At 44.8% G+C, this 19755-nt stretch overlaps 1 protein-coding gene across 2 annotated transcripts in view; it reads right to left on the bottom strand.

Moving 5' to 3' along the window:
* LOC108413784 (gamma-aminobutyric acid receptor subunit beta-2) overlaps positions 1 to 10452 on the bottom strand; it is a 175372-nt gene extending 164920 nt beyond the window's left edge. For both annotated transcript variants that reach the window (XM_017686446.2, XM_017686447.2), the window contains exons 1-3: positions 10206 to 10452; positions 9964 to 10055; positions 8769 to 8836 (exon numbers count right to left, since the gene is read on the bottom strand). In XM_017686446.2, coding sequence (XP_017541935.1) covers positions 8769 to 8836; positions 9964 to 10055; positions 10206 to 10288 — 243 coding nt within the window. In that variant the 5' untranslated portion in view covers positions 10289 to 10452. The remainder of the gene's footprint in view (positions 1 to 8768; positions 8837 to 9963; positions 10056 to 10205) is intronic.
* Between the last annotated feature and the right edge of the window lie 9303 nt (positions 10453 to 19755).

Raw genomic sequence — 19755 nt, 5'->3', positions numbered from 1 at the left:
CAAACCAGCGGGTGATAGTTAATAGATAGTTAAATGGACGGGGTGTAAACAGTGTCCAGAGCGGTTTGGTGTGAAACGCTCTGTTCTAGAGAAGCTTACTGAGTCAGAACTGTTCACAGTGGTGGCTCTAAAAGCTCCCTCTCAAAAAGTTATTACATGGAATAGCGCTGCCTGATGTCTGCAACTGCTTTATGATAGTTTTGTGATAAAGTTTTGGCATAAAATGTTTTTTAATCCATTCAAGGTGGACGGGAACACAATTGTAGGGTGTTGTAAGGGAAAATGATCCCCGAAGATTTATCACTATTTAACACCATTATAAAGCTCAGAAGACTCGTGTGGGTTCTCTGGTGGTTCTGGATGGTAAATAAAGTGTCTATATCTGTGTTGTAGTCATGGCGACGCCTGGTTCCCATCACCACCACTGTAAAGACGTCTGAACCGTTTCACACCAAACCCTCTGATGAACCTCTGATTAGAACTCAAGGACCTAATTATTCAGAAATGTTTAAAAATTGGTGGAATTCCCCTTTAACTTAATTGCACTTAGAAAATCCGCAAGCTGATGGAATTTGACCAGGAGTGCCCAAACGTTTGGAAACAACTGTGTAGTCTCACTGTCTCTGATCCACAGACGGTCTTGAGGCTGTGATAGAAGCCCGTATGTGGGAGACTGCACTGTGTGCGGCGCAGGACGTGTAACGGTCCGTCTTAAAGACACATCACTTCAGCGTGTCATTCGCCGTGCAGGTTTCTGGAGGCAGCTCCATCCACAGAGACGTGTGAATCAGAACACGATGACAGCTCCATCTCTCCATGCGGCGTGTCTGAAACCATGTTGCTGCAGTTTAAACTATTAAAGACACTGCATCTCCTGTGATTCATGCAGGATTCATTCATGAAGATTAAGACGTACTGGAGCAAAACAATGAAAAACAATGAGATTGGCCGATATTCATGATAAGATCCCCCATAATCCAGTGTGTGAGGTGTAATCAGAGGTTCAGTGGGTTTGGTGTGAAACAGTTCAGACGTCTTTACAGTGGTGGTGATGGGAACCAGGCGTCGCCATGACTACAACACAGATATAGACACTTTATTTACCATCCAGAACCACCAGTGAACCTACACGAGTCTTCTGAGCTTATATGGAATGTTGATGATGGAAAACAGTGGAAAATCTGGAATAATGAGTTTTCTTTGGGGACTATTTTGCCGCACAGCGCCCTGCATGTCTCCCTCCACCATGAATGGAGTTGAAGTTCTCTAAACTCTCATAAAACAGCGTCTCGGTCATCAGGCAGTGAATTCAGAACCAGCTCATGTAGGAACTTTCTGTAGGAGCTTTTAGAGGGACGTCTGGTTCCCATCACCACCACTGTGAGGAGCTTTTAGAGGGAGACGCCTGGTTCCCATCACCACCACTGTGAACGGCTCTGACTCTGTAAGATTATCTAGAACAGAGAGTTTCACACAGAACCGCTCTGTTAACATCTGTTTACTTATGCAGGAATTAGCACTATGGTACTTGGTGGGCTATGAGCTTCTGTTACTTTTTAGCTATATTAGCCTTGTAGTTCCAGCGCTAAAACTAATAGTACAGATCTAAGACTTAGTGCTTTCTCACTGCCTGAGAAGCTGCAGGACTGACCTCAGGTCAGTTTAAAGGGGCTTTCCTCCTCCAACACTGCGCCGTCCTCTTGTCATAAAGCTTTCCGACAGTGAGACATGATTGGACACATACAGGAAAACAAAAGAAGAGAGAAACATCAAAGCAGAGCCGGACCACCAGCCTCCGAGCTGACCAGACCCCACTCTCAGTGGACCCTCATGCGGAGGCAAAGATGGAAGCAGGACCCAGCAATGGCCTGAGTATTTGGTGCTGAGATGTACTGGGTCTAAAAACGGTCGAATCCAAGACAACAGAGATCAAACATTCATCTGATCAAATTACTGAATATCTATTGAACTCTTCAGTATCCAGTATGAATTATTCATTAACCACAAACTTTTCCATGTCCATTATGAATTTTTTTCAGTATCTACTATGAATTCATTCTACACTAACTACTATAATATTTATTACCTACAGCATCATCAGTATCCTTTATGAATCCCATCAGTATCTACTATGAACTATTCAGTATCCAGTATGAATGATCAAATATCTGCTATAAATAATTCAGTATCTGCTATTACTTACTTCATTTACTTAATTCTAGAAGTGGTTATTTTAGGCATCATGCAAAGGCCCCTTTTCAGTCACCTTTATATTTAAGAAGGTACTGAGAATTACTCAGTAGTTATTACGAATGATTCAGTAACCCCTGTAAATTAGTCAGCATCTACAAAGAATAATCAGTCGTCTACTATGAAATATTCTATATATCTATTATGAATTATTTCATAACTACTAAGAATAATTCAGTAATTACTATAATATACATTGCCTTCCATGGATTATTCAGTTTGTACTATGAATTATTCAGTACCTGCTATGAATTTTTCAGTTTCTACTATGAATTATTCAGTATCTATTATGAATTATTCAGTACCTCCTGTGAATTATTCATGACCTGCTATGATTATTCACTGTCTACTATGAATAATTCAATAACTACTATGAATTATTCAGTAGCTACTATGAACTATTCAGTACCTGCTATGAATTATTCAGTATCTACTATGAATTATTCAGTACCTGCTATGAATTATTCAGTACTTGCTGTGAATTATTCATCACCTGCTGTGATTATTCACTGTCTACTATGAATTATTCAGTAACTACTATGAATTATTCAGTACCTGCTATGAATTATTCAGTTTCTACTATGAATTATTCAGTACCTGCTATGAATTATTCAGTTTCTTCTCTGAATTATTCAGTACCTGCTATGAATTATTCAGTTTCTACTATGAATTATTCAGTACCTGCTATGAATTATTCAGTTTCTACTCTGAATTATTCAGTACCTACTATGAATTATTCAGTTTCTACTCTGAATTATTCAGTACCTACTATGAATTATTCAGTTTCTACTATGAATTATTCAGTACCTGCTATGAATTATTCAGTTTCTACTCTGAATTATTCAGTACCTACTATGAATTATTCAGTTTCTACTATGAATTATTCAGTACCTGCTATGAATTATTCAGTTTCTACTATGAATTATTCAGTACCTGCTATGAATTATTCAGTTTCTTCTCTGAATTATTCAGTACCTGCTATGAATTATTCAGTTTCTACTATGAATTATTCAGTACCTGCTATGAATTATTCAGTTTCTACTCTGAATTATTCAGTACCTGCTATGAATTATTCAGTTTCTACTCTGAATTATTCAGTACCTACTATGAATTATTCAGTTTCTACTCTGAATTATTCAGTACCTACTATGAATGAGTCAGTGTTTGCCATAAACTACTCAGGAATAACTATAATTGACTCAGTATCTACACACTTTAAAAAAAGGAGTCACAAAGGATTATTGGAGCGATGCCACAGGAGAAAGACTTTTGGTTCCCTGCAAAGTGTTTTATAAGGGAATCTGGGGGTGTGAGGAACAAACACCCTTCATTGTGTGACCATCTACATGAAGGAGTTTTTAAACTGTAACAAGGTTCTTCACACTCACACATCTCACTTACAAATACGGTTCTCCCAGGATCCATCCATGGGGCTTGGACAGTTCTTTGGGGATCTAGAAGTGATTAATTTAGGCATCATGCAAAGACCCCTTTTCAGTCACCTGAGAATTACTCAGTAGCTATTACGAATGATTCAGTAACCCCTGTAATAATCAGTCGTCTACTATGAAATATTCTATATATCTATTATGAATTATTTCATAACTACGAGGAATTATCCAGTAATTACTATAACATTCATTGCCTTCCATGGATTATTCAGTACCTGCTATGAATTATTCAGCATCTACTGATATTCATTATCTTCTATGAAAGTACTGAAACTCGGAAATTCGTTCTGTAGTTCTGGGAGATGAAGTGAAGACCCTTACGGTCTGAGGGGTTAATCTTATTTGTGTATTTGCCTGTTTTCCTGTAAAATGGGCCTTTATTAGGCGATTAAGCCTGAGCATTCAGACTCTCGAGCTCGGCCAGCTCCTTTTTTCTCCCCATTATGTAGACCGCTGCGATCCTTTGCTTCCAACGCCACGGCCAAATATCCGGTTAGCCACTGGAGGCCACATGACATCAGGCTTCAGTTGATGTTGAGCTGGACGCTCGGCTCGTTTCAGCTCGTTACCCAGCGCAAAAGAAATGTTTAATCCACATGACTGCAAACAAGAAACCGAGCCAGAGAAAATCTGAGCTCCCAGAGCCTTCGGAGCAGAGATGTGTGCATTTACACTCCCGTGGCCTTTCAATGGGATCGTTTAAATACACACACACACACACACACACACACACACACACACACACAGTCCGGCTCTGTGACTCGTCAGCATCTCACAACAAAGTTTACTGTCATTTCTGCTCATCAGAAGATCCTTATATGAGATAAAGATCAAGGCTGTGAAGGAGGACGTTCATGATTACCCAACTAAAAATAATCAGTGGTCAAATTTTACCTTCCCAATAAAGCAGCAATGACAAGTTGGTCATTTGCATGATGATAATTCTCCCATTCAGAAAACCTAATGGACACACCCATTTATGAATTTCTTACCACATGCAGTTTTAAAGCAGGCTTGGCTGCTATAACGGTTCTAAAGTGATGCACCGAAATGAAAATTTAGGACTCACCTGGCTGAAAACCAAGAAAAGCTGCCAGTAAATAAAAGCAGTCACCACACTAAAACTGGACCATTCAGAGAACAACAGAAGACATTTAAGACAATTTCATTATTTGTAGTTATTCTTTGCACTTTGTCTACCATTCCTGAACTACCATTCCTGAACTACCATTCCTGAACTACCATTCCTGAACTACCATTCCTAACTTGCATACCACTGTATAACTGTCTTTTCGGGCTCACCAACATCTCAGCTGGCTGATAATATTGGCCGATATTTACAATATGTGGTTTTATCACATTTTATGCAACAGTACAGCCGATAACACACTGATAATTAATAACAACAGTAGTAAAAATCCTTGGCCAAAATAAAATTCAGGGCCAAAACCAAAGAATGTGAGCCTTTTTGTCTTTGATGTTAATCTGGGGGAAAGAAAAATACATTGGTAAATTTCTATCGGCATATTCACTCCTTCCAAACGGGTAAAACTCTGTTAAACAGTTGATTTACAATAAATATTCTAAAAAAATACTTTGTGGACAAGATTGTAAACGTTTTCCTAAACCGAAGCGGAATTTCAGGACAAATTCTAGCCGTTTTTGGCGGCTATTACATCCATCCAGTAAACAGCCAAATGAACACATTCCCACCACTTAGATCTGGAAACAGTCCCAGTCAGAGACAGAAACAAGTTCAACGTGATCGAAAAATGAAGCAGCTTCACAGATGCTGTCGATGGTGAAGGCCCCTTTTGTACCATAGAGCCAAATGGCCTCCGCTGAAGGAAACAGCTTGGCCAGACTCGTTACTCAAACCTGACTTTTTGCTCAGATCCTGTCTCTCTGAGTCAACAGTTCACACTCGTTTAGGTCAGCGACTCAAATCGGTCATTAATGTGATGAACCGGCCTGAACTGACCCTCATGAGCTCCTCCTGCTCAGTAACGTCACGCGACTGAATCGCTGCATCATCAGCACAAACTAACGAGCAGAACGAGCTTCGCTGAGAAGATCATTAACTCTGATCAGCTCTCAGCTTCATTATTAGAGCCAGACGGAGGAGAAAAAGGTGAGATGAGCTGCTTTTCCACCGTTTACAGGCTTTAACGTCTGTTCGCCGCTGTTGCCATGGTAACGCTGAATGATGGAGAAAAAGCTCATGAATTCCAATCTGAGCGTCAAATTAAGGTCAGATGACCACGGATCAGATAATATGCTGAGATTTTCGTTGGGAGTGACAAGGCTGGACAAGATTAGAAATGAGCAGATCAGAGGGACGGTGAAGGTGGAGCAGTTTGGAGATAAAGCCAGAGAGGCCAGGTTGAGATGGTTTGGACATGTGTTGAGGAGGAATAGTGGATATATTGGGCAAAGAATGTTGGAGATGGAGCTGCCGGGTAGAAGGAGAAGAGGTAGACCTCAGAGAAGGTTTATGGATGTAGTGAAGGTGGACATGGAGATGGTTGGTGTGAAAGGAGAGGAGGCAGTGGATAGGGCAAGATGGAGGCAGATGATCCGCTGTGGCGACCCCTAATGGGAGCACCAGAAAGAAGAAGAAGAAGACCACGGATCGGATACGTATCCGATCGAGGACCACATATGAAAGTGGCTCAGGTCGGATTTGAGAAGATCAGATTTGTGTCCACACAGATCTGAAAACACCAGATCTGAGTGACATTAGGGCAGAAAATAGGATCTGAGCCACTTCAGCCTGGAAATGTGAACGCAGCCGGTTGACCAGAATGACCAGTGTGACCAAGCAATTGACTAGCTTAGTGGCAGACCAGCTAAACCACCAAACTCAAGTGAAAACATACCATTTAATGGCCAACCAGCTAGGCTGACCTACCAGCTTAACCATCTGATTGACTAGCAAAGGGTATATTATTATTACCCGGTCCAGCTGGTTGTCCCACTTGTCAACCACGTTGATCCACAAAGACCAGCTTAAGCCACCTGAACCAGCTACCAGCAAAAGGCTCAACGACGACTACCAGCTACAGACACCACAGAACAGGTTCAGTCACTCAGACACGCAGATCATTTGAGTGGCACTTTGGGGAGCGTTAGCTTAGCATTAGCTACCATGCTACAGCTACAAACAGCTCAGAACAGATTGGATTTCATTTGTTTGTTTTTGTTTAGTCATCACAACATCAGTCGTTCGACTTCTCTACCTCCCACATGACACAGATATACATGTATATCTAGTAAGCCAGAATTACTGAGCGACAGACTGACAAACTCTGCAAGGTTTTAGGGATGAGAGCAGTGGTTTAATGATCAAAATAATTGGTACGTTCCTTGATAACTAACAATCAATAGTGACACAGTATATCATTTCTTAAATATAAACACAAAACCCAGTATCAGAGGTGTAATCAGAGAGATCCAGAGGGTTTGGTGTGAAACGGTTCAGACGTCTTTACAGTGGTGGTGATGGGAACCAGGCGTCGCCATGACTACAACACAGATATAGACACTTTATTTACCATCCAGAACCACCAGAGAACCTACACGAGTCTTCTGAGCTTATATGGAATGTTGATGATGGAAAACAGTGGAAAATCTGGAATAATGAGTTTTCTTTGGGGACTATTTTGCCGCACAGCGCCCTGCATGTCTCCCTCCACCATGAATGGAGTTGAAGTTCTCTAAACTCTCATAAAACAGCGTCTCAGTCATCAGGCAGTGAATTCAGAACCAGTTCATGTAGGAACTTTCTGTAGGAGCTTTTAGAGAGACGTCTGGTTCCCATCACCACCACTGTGAGGAGCTTTTAGAGGGACGTCTGGTTCCCATCACCACCACTGTGAACAGCTCTGACACGGTGAGTTTATCTAGAACACCAAAACCGCTCTGAGCGACTTTGTTTACATGCTGAAAGTTTAGATATGCTGGTGTAGCTGCTCTCCAACTGAAATTGGCCTAATACTAATAGAGCAGCATTCTGACCAACCACAGGTCCAGATGTGTGCTTTGATTTAATAGAAAAGAATAATTTTGGGCTAAAATCTTGCAAGTCAATGTGTAATATTGTTGTTTTGATCACTGTGTAGTATGTAAACAATATGTAGCAATCCTGGTATAGCATAATACTGAAGACCATGCAAAGCTGTAGAAGTGAAAGCTGATTGGCTTTTAACGCTTTTATACATGAACATATCTCAGGTTCACTGGTGTGACAGCGTGTGAGTATTATTAATGCTGCTAGTGCTACAAACTGCATTTCAATAAAAGATGTGTTTTCATATTCAAGCGAAGAATCTTTCAGAAAAGCGAGGCTACTTGACTTTACAACCACACAAAAGCTGGAACCGAGAATAACAGCTTCCAATTTTGAGCTGAAAGCAAAGTCAGATGGTGTCTTCTGCCCCAGAAAAGCCACCTTCCCAAACCAAAACACCATCCGTTTGAAAGCTGCTGGGCTATTCTCAGAAATCATCACACGCAGCTCCAAAGCTCATGTGTTTATTCCCTGAAATCATCACACGCAGCTCCAAAGCTCACAGGTTATTCTCAGGAATCATCACTAGGGGATGCTCTTGCATGCAGGAAAAAAAATAGCAAAAAAAAAAACTTTGTTTTTCCCCAGCACTGTCTGACAGAGCAGCAACAGCACACCCCAGCCAGAAACAGCGCGCTGACGGGTTCTAGCTTCCAGCAATTCAGAATTTAGAACGAACGCATGTGAGATTTACTCGCTGGAGACATTTCACATTTCTATGGAGACTTAGCGCCTTCCACTGAACCGACGAGGTTCTCGTCGCTTCTGCCTTGCTTATAGACTCACACACAAAACGTGGGAGAACAGATGTTGCTCACTTGGTTAAAGGCCACTAGTGATGAATTTGGGACACGGCCTCCCTCCGTAGTACAGCAATGGGCGCAGAGGCAGTGGATAAACGGGATAATCACAGTGGATCATTGGAAGCGATTGTGCGCTGGGCTACAGCAGGTCATGTGGACACACTGGAAGCAGATAAATGATAATTGATTACTTACCATGTTGACTTCTGATACCATGTCTATGCTGGCTATGTCTATATTCATCCCCACTCCCACCGGAGGACCTACAAAAGTAAAATAATGTCATTCTAACACATCTCGAAACATCTGTGAGCAAGTGAGAAGCAAATGGACGCTGTGGGACGGGCAGTCCCTTCTCTACTCTTATTTAACTCGACATCAGAGACGGTATTAAGAGCCTGGATGGAGCTGGAGAGCGAACTGCACCCTTACTGCCATACAAACACACGCATCCTATAGTAACCACCGATAACAGACTTATGTCCAGTCAACAAACCTGAGGAAAAAGAGTGTAACACAGAAATCTTCCCCAGCAGCGCACGCATTTCCCATATTAACTACAGAACCTAGAAACATACCCACTAATAAGGAATGTGCCTACACTATTAACCCCAAAAAAGTGCATTTATCTGCACTAATAACCCCCAAAAATCTTGTATCTTCCCCAATAAGACATGCCAAGTCCACACTAAGTCACAAAAACACACACGTGTGTTCTAATAGAGGGGGAAACATATATATTTCCAAAAACAGCCCACTGTAAACCCCCAAACCGCGGGCATTTCTTCAATTAACTCCAAAAGCACAGTGATAATGATGAAGGCACACTTTATCTCCCCTATTAACAGATGTTAACCCCAAAAAGCACGTGCCTCCCCACCAAAGCTACACGTATGTCACCGGTAAGGCGTGCACCTCCTTCTTTAACCCCTAAAGCGCTAGAGCACAACCATCCAGGCAGTGCTGCCAGATGTGTACGTGCGTTTATCAGTATGGAGCTGGCTGCACGCGCCCACCCAAACGCAGAAGAACCCCCCCCCCCCAAACACACACACACACACGCATATCCACACACACACGTATCGCTTCCTAAACGCATCCCAAACGCACAGAGCACGCGCCAGGATCTGCACGATCCATCCAGGCTGTAAGTTGTTCCAGCCCTCCCCGTTAGCCGCGCGCTGCATTAAACGGGTCACCAACCGGTTATTTTAAGCAAAGTGGCCCGTTTACCGTTTACCGAGCACCTGGACACACCGGGTTCGGCTCAGCCGCGCGCACATGGGCTGCTGTTGTGTCGTACGCTTCGACCAACGTGCCTCACAGCATCGCCGTGGGTTTCAACAAACAAACAAACAAACAAACAAACAAACATTTGGTTCTCGTTTACCTCCAAAGTCCGGCCTCAGGCGAATGTCGTAGCCCTTCAGCAGCCTGTCCACAGTTTCTTTAACCAGTGACATATTGCTCGGGTCGTTCACACTGGGAGGAGGACGCAGGAGGAAAGGAAGAAGAGACACGTTAACACCGTCATAGCGTCAGAGCCGAGAGCCGAGGGGAGATGTGAAGTTGCCCGATGCGTAAAAGCGCAAAAGCACACAAAACAAGCGCACGGAGCCGATCCGCACTCACCTCTGCGCGCACACGGCCGCCACCAGCACGGGGAGAGTCCAGACCCGAGCCAGGCCAGGCTTCCTCATCCTGAACATCCTCATCGTCTCATATATACACGTGCAGATGTGGAATTTTTTGGAGGCTTTTCTCTCTCTCTCTCTCTCTCTCTCTCTCCCTCTCTCTCACTCACTCTCTCTCTCTCACTCTCTCTCTCTCTCTCTCTCTCTCTCAAGGCAGAAGAGCTCCAACTTCTTCTGGCCGGCGCCGTGACTCCACTGGTGGTGCGCATGCGCACGCTCCAGCACAACACGAAGGCGCCAAGCAGGAGGGGAGGGTGTGAAAAAAAGGGAAACCGTTTTAAAGGGGAAAAGTCCGAGAGGAGAGCGAGAGCGAGGCGCGCGGAATGAGGCGCCCGGTTTGCGTGTCCGTGCGCAAACGCTGGCGCACACTTTACGCACGCGGTGTCAAAGCTGCGCGGGGCTTAAGGAGCGGGCTGTGCTGCTCGAGCAGAGATCACACGGAGGCATCAATCATTCATTAGTCTTTCTCCCGCAAAGAAGAGCGTGAGGAAGGTGGGAGAGTTGTTTGTGTTCTTGGTCTTTGCGCAAAACGTCACAGACTTGATGACTTTGGTGACTTGAGGCCAATCGGCATGACCTACACTAAAGCTGGGTGGCTCTACGGGGTCCTTACACCAACCTACAAACTACTACGAGAGCGCAGATCCTCTAGAGCGCGCATGTTTGCGAGGCTGCTTCCATGCCACGCTTGAGGTGATTCATTTCACTGATTCGGTTCGCGTGGCTTGTCGCTCGGTTCCCTGAAATGACTCGCTGGTTTAAATTCGATCAAAATTCTGGTTTGTCTCACTAACGACTGCCGCATGTGTAAATATGCAGGATTCAAGAATACGTATAAACCCACACAGCCGTTTAGACCTGCTCGACGCTGAAAAAACGCTTTGAATCTACACGAATCAAATGATTCACTCAGTATAATTAGCTGTTTAGACACCCCCCCCCCACCTCCCCCGGGACACAAAGACCCCACAACTATGTCGTTGTGATTCTTTGTTGGTGTCAATAACGATATTGGAAAATAAATGTCTTATTTGTTATGAATCTATTATATTATTCTAAGCAGAAAGGGGTTATATGTAGCAGAGGTTCCCAGCCGTGGTCCTGGAAGACCCCTTGCCCTGAAATGTTTTGTGTTTTCATGTTTCTCCTGTGGCTTGGGGGGCACATTGGGCTCTATTGGGGTGGTTGTGGGGTAACTTTTAATGCAAGAGAATGTAAAAACATTCTATTCCAAGTAAATTTGGTTTATGATGATCCTTTCACTGTAAAATTGCCCTTGAGCAAGACACCTGACCACCAACTGCTCCCCAGGCGCTGTGGATAGGGCTGCCCACCACGCCTGGCAAGTGTGCTCACTGCCCCCTAGTGTGTGTGCTCACTAGTGTGTATGTGGTGTTTCATTTCATGACGGGGTCAGATGTGGGACTAATAAGAGCCTAATAACTTAACTAATTACTGTCACTGGGTCAGTGTCCCTCCTGTCACTGGAGGGGGGGGGTTCCTTCAAGGCTCCATCTCAGTGCCTTTAGTCAGGGAACATAGCTCCACTGAAATGATCTGTTCTACAAGCAACACCAACATCTCAGCCTCAAACGAGCACTTGAACGTTGTTACTTCTAGAAGATCAAGCACCAGTGGAGCCAGTGGAGATCTTCCGAGCAACGTGAGAGCACTATATATGATCTCAGTGTTGAGAAACACGGTGTATTTCAGGATTCAGGACTGAAAATACAACCCCAAAACAGCAGCTGAGTCTCGGGAAGACACCAACGACATAAATGCTGCTGCACTAAGTATTAAAGTGACAGTTCTAACCAAACATCCACTCTGGCTTCGATCAGCCAAGACATGCTTGCTTAGTTTTAGCTCCAGAGCACAAACAGCACAGACCAGCAAGAGTTTTAGCTGGCCTAAGCTGGTCTGTGCTGGTCTAGTGCTGGTTTAGCAGGTCACCCCAGCGTGGTCATGCTGGTTGACCAGCATATCAACATCCAAGCATAACCTATACTGGTCAATGCTGGCTTTTCTAGTAGGTAATGCTTTGCACTAACTGCATGCCTAAAGCATATAGCCTCGCGCCAAACAGCGTGGAGGTGTTCAGCGTCTCTAGTAGACATGATTATTTACTCACTACATCTACATCTACAAACCTGGACTGAAGAATGTTAGCACAGCTAAACACAGTAGCAGAAGTAATTGTGATGCCCATAGACACCCAGACCTAGATGCTGCATTGGGTCCAGCCAGGCACACCAATGGTGCCACCATCTTGGGGAGGTCAACATCGCTGCTGGACTGCATTCAGTACCATTACAGAGCGGCCGTTTCAGAAAGATACTGTCCAACAATTCCACTGTTTCAGGAATATTGAGTCAGAAAGTGGGATAAGATCATGTAACAGAGGGAACACAGTGTTCCACGCTCATGTCTGTGTGGTGTTTGTGTAGATATGGCCGAGTGGTCAGTGAGGCTCAGAGAACCAGTTGGTGCGATTGCTTTTCCTCTGGTTTTATATTAAGCTTATTTCATTTAATAGTCTAATTCAGGGGGTCTTAACTTTGTGTAGTAGTTATTTATTAATAATGATGGTTAGTTATTTATTAATAATGATGGTTAAAGCTTCGCAGCTTGGTAAATTACATTGCCCTTAATCCGTGTAGATATTTATAATAGATTAACATTAGCACCTTCTTACACGAAGCTGAGGTGCTTCTTATTCGCCAGCTTCTTTCCCGTTCCACCTTAAATGGTGCAGCTTCAGGCACCAGAAAATCACTGCTGCACCGTTTAAGGTGGAACGGGAAAACTTGAACAAGAAGCTGGCGAACAGGAAGCCAACTAGCTTCATCCTTCTGACTGTGTTTTGGGGGTAGCCGGGATGAATCTGAGTCTGGGGATTATAACAGGGCGGATTAGGTGAAGATGGGTGGAGTAGCAGGGAAGCTGTGGCTGATTTAATCCGAGACTCTTCGTCTCTCAGCAGTGAATCTGTTCACAGGCGGATCTTGACCTCTCCAACATGGCGGACGGTCAGACGTATCTCCTCAAACAGAGAACAACAGACAACGCGGCTTCTAGGAAGGTCTATGGTATCTATGGTGATGGTGATGCCTGAATTTTGGCCAATCCAAAGTACAGTTAGCACCATGCTAACTCCAGTGCTACAACTATGTGCTGATTAACTACATTTTGACAAATTAGATTTGTCATCAAACCGTCACACTATTTGTGATTTGAATGAAATAAAACACAGATAATTATGAAGCAGCTTACTAAATCAAATCACACACACACACACTTTCTAAGCCGCTTCTCTCTCAGGGTCACGGGGGTGCTGGAGCCTATCCCAGTGGTCATCGGGCAGAAGGCAGGATACACCTTGGACAGGTCACCAGTCCATCACAGGGCAGACAGAATCACGCACACCTAGGGGCAATGTAACATGACTGCATGTCTTCGGACTGTGGGGGGAAACCCACACAGACTCTGGAAGAACGTGCAAACTCCACACAGAGAGGACCCTGGTTGCCCGGCCGGGGAATCGAACCCAGGCCCCCCTTGCTGTGAGGCGACAGCGTAGGGTGTAGGGTGGGCAGCTAGTCCAGGGCAGGTGGTGGTAGCTGGGCGTGGGCAGCTGGTCTGAAGCGGGTAGCAGGAGGGCTCGACAGTCAGTCGTCCTTCAGTGTCCAGCCGGACTATTTTTTTTATTTTAACAGAAAAAGTACTGAAATAATAAACGTTTTGACTTCAGGCTTGTGCCTCGTTGCTCTAGCCTTGACTCTCTGTATGTGTTCATCCCGCTACATCAGGATGCTGGGAAGTGGTGGGGAATAATCCAATAAACGCATGAGTAGAGAGCTAACTTCATTGAGCATTTTGGAAATATGATTGTGATATGACTTCACAGACACTGAAACCCATCAAACTCTTCTACACTCTCCAGACAAACATCAATAAACCAGATGCTGGGTTTGTGTTTCATAGCGAAGGGAGACAGACAGTGTTACGTCATTGTTTTGGATTGTTCCGGCAAGTTTAAAGCGACAGTTCAGCCCAAAAAAGTCTAAATTACCCAGATCTTCCCAAAAGCAGTGGGACCGGCCCTGGCGCTCTGAGGTCTTTGTAACTAATAAGTAAGAATTGTGTCTGTATTTTTGTCTATTTTTGTAAATAACAGTATCAGAAACCGCATAAACAGGGAGGTGAGAAGGGGGCAGATATTACAAATATCTTTAAGTTGGAATAATCATATTTTCATACAAGCAACATCAACCTCTCTGCTACAAACGAGCACCTGAACTGTGTTTCTAGCTCCTACCATTTCCGTTCGGTTCCTCCCAAAATAAGGAAATTGCAGTGTTCCAGTTAATCCCATGGGTGGGTTCACTGTAACAGACAGAGGGTCAGTTTAACACCTGCTAGACGGAGTTAATCCAGGATAATTATACGCTGTAAGAAATAAACAGATTTACTAACCGAACTGCATCATATACCATCATCTATAAGACAGACAGACAGGTCAACTGATACATACACATCAAATCATACACCGGTCAGAACATTCTGACCACCTCCTTGTTTCTTCGCTCACTGTCCACTTTATCAGCTCCACTGACCGTATAGCTGCTCTCTGTAGTTCTACAGTTACAGACTGTAGTCCATCTGTTTCTCTGATACTCTGTTACCCTGTTCTTCAGTGGTCAGGACCCCCATGGACCCTCACAGAGCAGGTACTGTTTGGGTGGTGGATCATTCTCAGCACTGCAGTAACACTGACGTGGTGGTGGTGTGTTAGTGTGTGTTGTGCTGGACTGAGTGGATCAGACACAGCAGTGCTGCTGGAGTTTTTAAACACCTCAGTGTCGCTGCTGGACTGAGAATCGTCCACCAACCAAAAATATCCAGCCAGCAGCGTCCTGTGGGCAGCGTCCTGTGGGCAGCGTCCTGTGGGCAGCGTCCTGTGGCCACTGATGAAGGACTAGAGGATGACCAACACAAACTGTGCAGCAGCAGATGAGCTGTCGTCTCTGACTTTACATCTACAAGGTGGACTGACAAGGTAGGAGTGTCTAATAGAGTGGACAGTGAGTGGACACAGTGTTTCTAAACTCCAGCAGCACTGCTGTGTCTGATCTACTCGCACCAGCACAGCGCAGCACACAGCTGTGCAGGAACTAACCCTGCGCTGCGGAGGCTGGACTGAATGCTCAGTAACCGAAAAATGACTTGCGTGCCCTGAAAACACTCTTTGACCAATCGCTCTGAATTTTGGTGGGAGACCGTGGCTAGGAAATGCCGTACTGTGGTCAGAAGCTCATGCTGCTTGACCTTCTATAACAACGTAGAAGGCCATGTTGAACTGAGCCCCTCGTTAGGGCCCTCATGCTAATTTGTGATCCTAATTCTATTTCCCGATAGCTACAGTAGCTTCATAGCTCCAGAGCTAAAGCTAACGAAGCCAAACATGCCCCGGCTGGTCAGCTGGGACTGGACTAAAGGGGGGAAACTGCTAAACTCTCACCTCATATGTGCCCAGTTCCAGTTAACTGCACACATATTCCAGACATCATGACTCACAGTGTGTCATAAAGCATCCGAAAGCACTGAGCTGGAAACCACTGCGGCTTATTCGAGGTCCCGTCAACCGTCCTTATTATGGGCTGCTTAGCAGGTTCTGCTGAAAATCCACACTGAAACTGGCCGCTCTGAGGGACGGTGAGGGAAGGTGATCCACACCGGATTCACCAGTGAAAGTGTTCAGTTTCTAAATCTGCTGACCAGGCTTTAAACTGACCCTTAATTCAGCGCATTAATCATTGATATTGGACACCTTTATTAGCACTTTGTTAAAGGGATATTTTTAGTATACTGGGAGGGGTTTTGGTTGTACTGGGAAGAGTGTCTGTTGTGCTGGGAAGAGTGCCTGTTGTACTGGGAGGTGTTTTGATTGTACTGGGAAGAGTGCCTGTTGTACTGGGAAGAGTGTATGTTGTACTGGGAAGAGTGTCTGCTGTACTGGGAAGAGTGTCTGTTGTGCTGGGAAGAGTGCCTGTTGTACTGGGAGGTGTTTTGATTGTACTGGGAAGAGTGCCTGTTGTACTGGGAAGAGTGTATGTTGTACTGGGAAGAGTGTCTGCTGTACTGGGAAGAGTGTCTGTTGTGCTGGGAAGAGTGCCTGTTGTACTGGGAGGTGTTTTGATTGTACTGGGAAGAGTGCCTGTTGTACTGGGAAGAGTGTATGTTGTACTGGGAAGAGTGTCTGCTGTACTGGGAAGAGTGTCTGTTTTACTGGGAAGAGTGTCTGTTGTACTGGGAGGTGTTTTGATTGTACTGGGAAGAGTGTCTGTTGTACTGGGAAGAGTGTCTGTTGTACTGGGAGGGGTTTTGGTTGTACTTAGAAGAGTGTCTGCTGTACTGAGAGGGATTTTGGTTGTACTAGGAAGTGTGTGAGTTGTACTGGGAGGGGTTTTGGTTGTACTGGGAGGAGATTGTGTTGTACTGGGAGGGCTTTTGATTGAACTGTGAGGGGTTTTTATTGTACTGGGAGGGGTTTTGGTTGTACTTGGAAGAGTTTCTGTTGTACGGGGAGGGTTTGGGATGTACTGGGAGGAGATTCTGTTGTATTGGGAGGAGATTCTGTTGTACTGGGAGGGGTTTTGATTGAACTGTGAGGGGTTTTTATTGTACTGGGAGGGGTCTTGGTTGTACAGTGAGTGGTTTCGATTGTACTGGGAGGGGTTTCAGTTGTACTGGAAGGAGGATTAGTTGTACTGGGAGGAGGTTGGGTTGTACTGGGAGGAGTTTCTGTTGTACTGGGAGGAGTTTCTGTTGTACTGGGAGGAGGATTAATTGTACTGGGAGGAGTTTCTGTTGTACTGGGAGGAGTTTCTGTTGTACTGGGAGGAGGTTGGGTTGTACTGGGAGGAGTTTCTGTTGTACTGGGAGGAGTTTCTGTTGTACTGGGAGGAGGATTAATTGTACTGGGAGGAGTTTCTGTTGTACTGGGAGGAGTTTCTGTTGTACTGGGAGGGGTTTTGGTTGTACTGGGAGGGTTTTGGGTGTTGAGTGTCTCTTGGAGAGATGGATGTGTTTACGCTGCTATAATGTCACTCAAACGCGTCTCAGTCCACCTCCTGAAGTGATTTGACTGATCAGATTTGTATCAGATCCAACGTTTCAGATGCGTCTTGGCTGCGTTTACACTTGCATTTTTATGGTTTGGCCTCATCCAAACTTAATCCTAATACTTAAGATGCAGGAAGTGACCCGGGGTAAATGCGGTCAGTTTGAGCGTCGGCTGTTTTAGCCGTTTAAAGCATAAAAATATCAACATTTTACGCACATTTGTTTGCCGCAGCCAGGGTCCTCACTAAAACTAGAACATCTGATCATATCAGTCCAGCGCTATCATCACTTCATTGGCTGCCTGTTAAATTCCATATTGATTATAAAATCCTTTTATTGACTTATAAAGCCCTACATGGTCTCGCTCCTGAGTACCTGCAAGACCTTATTTCTCATTATGAGCCATCACGACCACTCAGATCCCAGAGTGCTGGCTTATTAATAGTTCCCAGAATTCCTAAGGCTGCAGCTGGGGGAAGAGCTTTTTCTTATAAAGCCCCCAAACTCTGGAATGATCTTCCAGAAACTGTTCGGGACTCAGACACAGTCTCAATCTTTAAGACTAGGCTGAAAACTCACTTGTTCAGTTTAGCTTTTGGTAGCTAATGTTCCCCCTAGATAAAGGCAGCAGATCCAGGGGTCCATGGACACAGGGAATTACAGTAAACTGAGACGCTGGTGCTGTCGTCCCGCTGCTCGCACGCGGTCACTCAGGTCTGTGGACGGTGGAGTGGAGGGACGCCAGACTGTCTCAGAGTGCTGCCGTGTCTGTGTGTCCTTCTGGTTCTCTCCTGTTAGTTAAGCTATCATAGTCAGATCTGCCGGAGTCGTTAGCCACACTCTGGAAATGTTTACATTCCCTGTTTATGTACAAACGGATAGAACAAAACTAATTCCATTTACCTGCTTTCTTTCCGAGTATACAACCGCCCACATGTCCGGCTGGACACTGAAGGACGACTGACTGCCGAGCCCCCCTGCTACCCACTTCAGACCAGCTGCCCATGCCTCAGCTACCACCAACCACCTTGGATGAGCTGCCCACCCTACCCTGATGTTCTCATAGACTCCTACATATTCCTAATATCAATATTACTGCTGATAATATTAGTAGTATAATCACTTGTAGGTAGTTTGACCAGAGGAGGATGGGTCCCCCCTGGTGAGCCTGGTTCCTCCCAAGGTTTCTTCCTCAGTTCTGAGGGAGTTTTTCCTTGCCACTGTTGCCCCCTGGCTTGCCCACCGGGGGGGTTTCTGTACATTCTGTACATTCTTTCAGTCCTGTGGAAACTTTGTCTTTTCTGAAATCCTGTAAAGCTGCTTTGTGACAACATCCGTTGTAAAAAGCGCTATACAAATAAATTTGATTTGATTTGATTTGAACATGACTGAAGGAATGACAGTGAAAATATAGCAGTGAATGCTGAAAACAGAAAAGCAGTCTGGTTCCTCTCACCAAGCTTCTCCAGAGCGGAGCATTTCACATCTAACCGCTGTGAATCACTCCACTTTTTAATTATTATTACTTTTATTGGACATTTTGAAAAATTCCCCCTAAAGTTGCACCCATCCCCGAAATTTCTCTCCAGCCGTCTCGTCGCTCTCTCTCTCTGTCAGCAGGCTCTCCTGAGAATTGTAACCCTTCTTCTAGCTGCCTGCCTGTTGGGCAACACCAGCCTTTCCTCCCTCACAGAGCTGCAGGCGTGGGCGCTCTCCTCATCACGCATGACTTCGCCCAGAGCTTTCACACCACTAAAGCCATAGTTTGGTGGAAAAATCACATTTACCCAGTTTCCTCCTTTTCCATAACTGTAAATGCAGTCAATCAACCAAGACAAGTTTGCTTGTTCAAGTGTGCTTAAAAACAAGTGAAGATGGTTTCAGTTTATTTTAATGTACTTATCAAAGATATAACTACTATAGTTTCCCGAGTGGCGCGACCGTCTGAATCCGGACCGTGTCATCAGGAGATCACGAATTGGATCCCTGGTGATGCTGCAGTCGTCCGTAGCCGGGAGTCCGAGAGAGCACAATTGTCCTCGCTCTCTCTGGGTGGGTAGGATGGCCCTCCCTCATCACTCTTTGTGATGCTGGTCAGCGCAGGCGTCTGTTGGCTGACGTAACAGTTGGCGATCTCCTCCGAGCACGTTTGGCTGTCCAGTGCCGTTGCGTGAGCAGCAGGTAGAAAAGAAGTGGCGGCTGGTTTCACAGGAAGCCTGTGCTGCCTTCACCCTCCTAGCGTCGGTAATATCGCGTGATTGGGAGAGTCCTTTCTAACAGGTGGAATTGGAGACGACTGAATTGGGAAGAAAATCAGGTAAAAATCTAAATATATATATATATATATATAAATATACAGCCAC

The sequence above is a fragment of the Pygocentrus nattereri genome, chromosome 16, assembly GCF_015220715.1.
Source record: "Pygocentrus nattereri isolate fPygNat1 chromosome 16, fPygNat1.pri, whole genome shotgun sequence".
Classification (NCBI taxonomy): Eukaryota; Metazoa; Chordata; class Actinopteri; order Characiformes; family Serrasalmidae; genus Pygocentrus; species Pygocentrus nattereri.
This window is presented reverse-complemented; position numbering and strand designations above follow the sequence as displayed.